Source organism: Polypterus senegalus, chromosome 2 (genome assembly GCF_016835505.1).
Source record: "Polypterus senegalus isolate Bchr_013 chromosome 2, ASM1683550v1, whole genome shotgun sequence".
In the NCBI taxonomy this organism is placed as follows: domain Eukaryota; kingdom Metazoa; phylum Chordata; class Cladistia; order Polypteriformes; family Polypteridae; genus Polypterus; species Polypterus senegalus.
In genome coordinates this window covers 210,939,270-210,945,269 of record NC_053155.1, presented here as the reverse complement: position 1 = coordinate 210,945,269, position 6,000 = coordinate 210,939,270, and the positions used below count along the sequence as shown (strand labels likewise).

Genomic DNA, 6,000 nt, shown 5'->3' with positions numbered 1-6,000 from the left:
GCAGACAAGTACTGGGTGTGAGAGAGAGAAAGTTCTACGTTTAAACAAGGTAAGACAACAACGGTAGTGTTGTAGACTGCATCTTCTAATTAACAAAAGAATAGGCGCCACTGCATAGGCTCCGTCGTTGATAGAATTATCTGTAGGCCAATCAGCGCTTTCTTCTTGTCAGGAGGCGGATCTATCTGGGCAAGTCCGTTTAAAAGGGGCGGGGAAATATTCTGTAAGAAACGAAAGAGATGGCAAGCCCGAACAGCTTGGCGCTTTACATTTAGAGAAGTTAGGCTGGAGACGGTAGTGTTGTTCGTATACAGGGGTGGAACTGCAGCGAGACTTACTTTGGAAATATTTTGAAGCACGCCAAAAAAAGCATACAAACTGGAGCTAGCTTGCCTGTAAGTATTAGTTGGCACGTGACTTATTACATGTTGTGCTGTTGAGTTTTTCTTGGGAGTCCTTTTTATATACCGTACTGTATTTGTCCCGTGGTCAAGTAGAAGAGCGACTGCAAGACTGAGCGCCAGCGGCCAGGGTGGTAGCTGCGTTTAAACCAACACGTGAGTTGTAGTCTGCTGGTATCCGCACATACTTGCGCAGCCTTGTGCTTTTGACATTCCTGAAAAGTTTTGATACAAACATGCCTTTTAAGAAATGCTCTTTAGTCGGTTTGTAGACTCTCAGTTGTCCCTGTTTCTTAAGTTCGTCATCATCCTTTTGCTGCCCTCGGCTTTATCCAGAAAAAAAGTCAGTGTACAAGATTGTACAGAAGAAAAATACTAGATGTTATTCAATTTAGATACTGCTGTAATTTTTGTACAACTACCATATCCGTTTATACGATTAGTTATTAAATGAATTAGACAGAAACAGAAGAATGGCAGCTCCTTGCCAAACACGCTAGCCTGTAATATCATCGGAGTTATTGTTTCATAGGGGCATATCCTTTATTGTGCACTCAGTTTAACCTTTTAATAAGTATGCAGCCGGTCTGCTTCACTGGTGGGGGACTGGTAAACATTTCCTGTTTACCACAATGCTTTTCTCTGCATGCATTCATTTCAGTCATATACAGTTTTAATAACGTGCCTCTCTTTTTTTAGGACGTCAATGATACAGTGCAGATCTTAATCGAGAACAGAACATTCAGTGCCCCGCAGAGCGTGCATAGGGTACGGTACTGGATTATTCTAATACACTCCATTAGGCCTGGATGGATAATATATTAGGTGCTCGCCTAGAGCTTTTACAGACCTTGGTTCAAACTGCAGTCCGGTTGCTGACAGAAAGTTTCATGCTCACCTTTGGTTTTTATATGGTTGTAATCGTGACACTGCAGCATGCTTTCACATCTCAAAGACTTGTGATTTTAGCCTACTTGAACATGCATGATCGAGTACGTGAGTGTGTCTGGTGGTGAACTCCATCAACTCCTAGACTGATGCTGCCAAAAGAAAACTTGGTTCGTGTACTGAGCAGTTTTAATAAGGGGACTGATTAAAGTTTAAAAAACGGGTAGCATGAGGACTCAGTGGTTATTAATGCTGCCTTATTCCTCCTGAGAAATGAGTTTAAGTCTCTGCCTGGTTACTCGCTGTAGGTAGATTAAATTTGCTCCCTGTGCTCCTAAGTGTTTTCTCCTGGTCCCCAGGTTTTCTTTCACATCACGAAAAACAGGTATGTTGGATTAACTGAAGTCATAAAATTGACCTGGTATAAGATTCCACATGATGCCTTAGAAAGGACTGGTATCCCATTAATGGTTGATTCAGACCCCCTGCATGTGCTAATGTCAGGAGGGGCTGCATGTCTCCAAGCCTGTATATTGAAATAAATTGCTTCAGAAAATGGATAGATAAATTGATGGCTAGATGAATAATGGCAGCTCTTTGAATTGGGGTAGGATTGGTTTCTCCAAGTTGTCAGAGCTCTTCTTGAAAAGCATTCATGTGAAATTTCTGCATCCAGTAGCACATAAACACAACATTAGTTTGCCCGTATAAAATTCCTGCGGATTATAACAGGTCTTGACCTGGCAGTTAGTGAGTCAAATTTCTATGGATTCTTGAATGTAGAGAAAAGCCAAGCAAGATGACGCCTTTTATTGGCTAACTAAAAAGATTACAAGGTGTCATTTTGCTTGGCTTTTCTCTACATTCAAAATGGCTAACATGGTACAACACCCTGGTACTATGGATTCTTGACAATGATTTGTTCATACTTCCCTCATCTTTATAGTTTTCTAGTAACATAATTGTATAGCATGCATATGTCTAAGAAGGTACAGGGAGTTGTTCAGTCAGCAACTACCTTTTAACATTTTTTTTATTATCAGAGGTGAGGTTTAATACATACTAGGTGAAGATTTTTCTGATTTTTTTCAAACATATAAAACACATTTTTTAACTATACAAACGTACAGATACTATCTGAAAATTAAAAGTGAACACGGTGTATGTACCATTGTTTGGTTGTCCACCATGTATTCATCCCAGAGGTAGAGATGTGTGATATGTCATTGTGGCATACTGTATATTTAACTTGTATGACAGTATGCAGTTTCACAGGCAAAAGCATACATAACTTAAAAAGTTTAAAGTAATGATAGACTCTCATCCCTTTAACTTTGGGAAAGGACTTTTTGTGAAACATTTTAATAAGGTAGCTGTAAATGGATAAAATAGTGCTGGTTTGTATCTTGTAAGCTAAGTACATTAAGTGGAGTCAGATCTTAAACAAGATTATCAATGTATGATCTCAAGCTAAAGACCAAAATGGGTGTCATAGTTAGAGACAAGAGTGAAAACAAAGCTTTTAGATAATTAGGAAGATAAGAATTGAAGGAGAGCTGGTTGTAACCTGCAGTTTTGACACATATTTCTTTGACCAAAAGAATCAATGAACTCGTCTATTTTAAAAAGGTCAAAATCAAGAAACTGTATTTTATTGTGCCATGCAAAGATGTGCTCCGAGTTCTCCCTTTGTTAAGTGTGTCTGTTCCCACTTCTTTGACCCTGTGCTGGAGAAAACATGCTTGTAAAGCTGATAGGTAAATGTACCGAAACTGTGCTGATGAAAGAGGGGCAGAGTGAAGGAGTAACCCGGATGGGTTGCAATAGCATTGTGACCTGAGAAAATGTAAAAATATTTCAGAAAACAAAGACCCATCTGCAATGTCTTTCCCTCAGAAAGTTAAAAAAAAAAAATGGGTAGGGTTTAATGGAGGAAGGAAACAGCGCGGGCGGCACGGTGGCGCAGTGGTAGCGCTGCTGCCTTGCAGTTAGGAGACCTGGGTTCACTTCCCGGGTCCTCCCTGCGTGGAGTTTGCATGTTCTCCCGTGTCTGTGTGGGTTTCCTCCGGGCGCTCCGGTTTCCTCCCACAATCCAAAGACATGCAGGTTAGGTGGATTGGCGATTCTAAATTGGCCCTGGTGTGTGCTTGGTGTGTGGGTGTGTTTGTGTGTGTCCTGCAGTGGGTTGGCACCCTGCCCAGGATTAGTTCCTGCCTTGTGCCCTGTGTTGGCTGGGATTGGCTCCAGCAGACCCCCGTAACCCTGTGTTCGGATTCAGCGGGTTAGAAAATGGATGGATGGATGGAGGAAACAGCGACTAGCTAAATAGACATCACATTATCCAAAGACCTAGGAAATACATTGACACCGCTATTTTAGTGGTAGCGATTGGCAAGACAAGAAAGCAGATTCTTTCTGTTTCACTTGCTTAGTGGAAAGACATACTGTGATCTCAGAGCAGGAGTAGCACCACAAGGACCAGAGGCTAAGACTAAGACCTGGCCCTTTATAGCATACAGTGGTCTATGGGCATACTTAAGTGTCCACCGGCATTTGACCAAAAGACTTCACAGACTTGCTCCTGATCTCACAATTATTGAATATGGAGATATGAGGTAGACAGGCCAGGTAAGAGAAGAGAGACAGACAGGAGGTCAAAAGGAGTGTTTTGTGTGGTATGTTGAGGTGGGCAAGTGGATGAGTCAGGGTTCAAAGCCTGTGCAGGCAGGACCAGAATTTCAATAGGTGTTATAATTTTGTACTTTGCACTTTTTCCATTTGTTCACGGTACCCAGTGTACTTTAATAAAGACAATCTTTTATATATTTTGTATCATTACATTTATTTAAGGTAAGAAACAGATGCTAAAAAATGCCCGTTTGTGTTACTGGTCAGCAATTTCTACCTTGGCTTTGATGAAAAAGTACGTTGCATTCACATTCACTTGCTCTGGGAATTTGCCGAGTTCTCATCATACATCTTTATTGTGTTCATATAAATTTGTGGAAATCATTTTTGGAGAAATAGTGATTTGTTGCTCAGTCTGCACAAAAAGCAAATATATATTGCCCCCTTATTTTTTTTTTTCCAAAAATCAAGCTATTACCATTGAGAATGTATTGCTTTGCTCCTATTACAGTGTAACCACAAAAATGTAATTTCTGTTCAACCTGCATGCAATTTATTTTTTTTTATATAATGCAATGATGTGAGAGGCCAGCGCAATGTCATAACTCTGCTAATTCATCCATCCATTTTCTAACCCGCTGAATCCGAATACAGGGTCACGGGGGTCTGCTGGAGCCAATCCCAGCCAACACAGGGCACAAGGCAGGAACCAATCCTGGGCAGGGTGCCAACCCACCGCAGGAAACTCTGCTAATTTTAGCAGCAAATTTATTTCTGAATTTTTCCACTGGAACTTACTACTTTTTAATGGAATTGAAATTTTCCTCCCCGAGAAACTCAGTGCCATGTATCACATGACTGTACCACTAGTTCCCTTATTTCTGCATCCAGCCAATTTCTGACACTTCCCAAATAACCTGGCCTGCAAAACAAATAAATACATTTCTTTTGACATTGATTTGTTTGGTTTACATTTTGTTTTTAGTATTGGTATCATGATTAGCTAACTTTTCTTTTCTACCCTTGTTATTCTTGTTGTCAGAGCCTTTTTTCTTCTCTTTAAGACACAATAGAATATTTGAGTAACATTTTTTTTTCATATTTTTGCAATTAAGTAATTTTTTAAGATATAGTTAGTCATGGAATCTAGATTTTTACTTTTTTGTGCTAGGAGCACAACTTCTAGGTGCACAATTGGACGGAGAAATAATGGGAAACTGAACTACATTCAAATTTGATGAAGATAAAGATTTTTTTAACAATGTCTAGGTGTTCCGGTGAGTCCCACATAGTTCTTGAAGCAGTAAAGATGGTCATTACTGCTAAAAGGTTTGGCATGGCCTAAAAGAACATAATTGACTTACATAATGGACTTCAGATGCTGTGTAGAAATGTAGCTATAAGTGTGAAGTTATTGGTCTTATCTTTAGTCGCATAGTGTTAAAAAGTGATAGAATGAAGCAGTCAACTGCTGTGGCCAATTGGAGCCTTCACTCTATAAATAGGTTATGACCCAGAGTGACAGTTTGGGATATTAAGAATGGAAAGACTCACATAGAATTAATTAAAAAAGAAGTTGCTCTATTTTTTTTTCAGAAGCTTAATTTTGCCACATTTTAAACCATATATTGCAAATATCTAGTAAAAAATGTATGCTTTGGTTAAAGCAACATTCTTTTTAAATAATGGTGTCCTGATATGATTTCTTTGGTTGCACGGCCTTCTTATTTGCTTCTTATTTGATTTTTGTCTTTCAGAGCTTAATTGTACTATGTCCAATTTGAACTGGAAACCTTTTGTTTATGGTGGGTTAGCCTCTGTTACTGCAGAATGTGGTAAGCATTAAAAGCTTATATTATTTGAAACTAACTGTAGTTGTAAATTTTAACCAGGGTAAATAGATATTCCTGAGTACATTCTTTTTAATAAATTTTGGGGATAGTTCATACATAGGTAAAGTGGTGAGACTACTGTGCAGAATGTCATATTTATTAAGATTTACACCATAAACATACTATATTACTTACTAGGTTAATTTATAGCATACTTGAATCAAACTAAATGCAATGGTAGTAACTGCTGT

At 39.0% G+C, this 6,000-nt stretch overlaps 1 protein-coding gene across 1 annotated transcript in view; it reads left to right on the top strand.

Moving 5' to 3' along the window:
• The first annotated feature begins 221 nt into the window (after positions 1-221).
• LOC120523704 (kidney mitochondrial carrier protein 1) overlaps positions 222-6,000 on the top strand; it is a 45,939-nt gene continuing 40,160 nt past the window's right edge. Inside the window, exons 1-2 of the mRNA XM_039745270.1 lie at positions 222-395; positions 5,675-5,752. Coding sequence (XP_039601204.1) covers positions 5,689-5,752 — 64 coding nt within the window. The 5' untranslated portion in view covers positions 222-395; positions 5,675-5,688. The remainder of the gene's footprint in view (positions 396-5,674; positions 5,753-6,000) is intronic.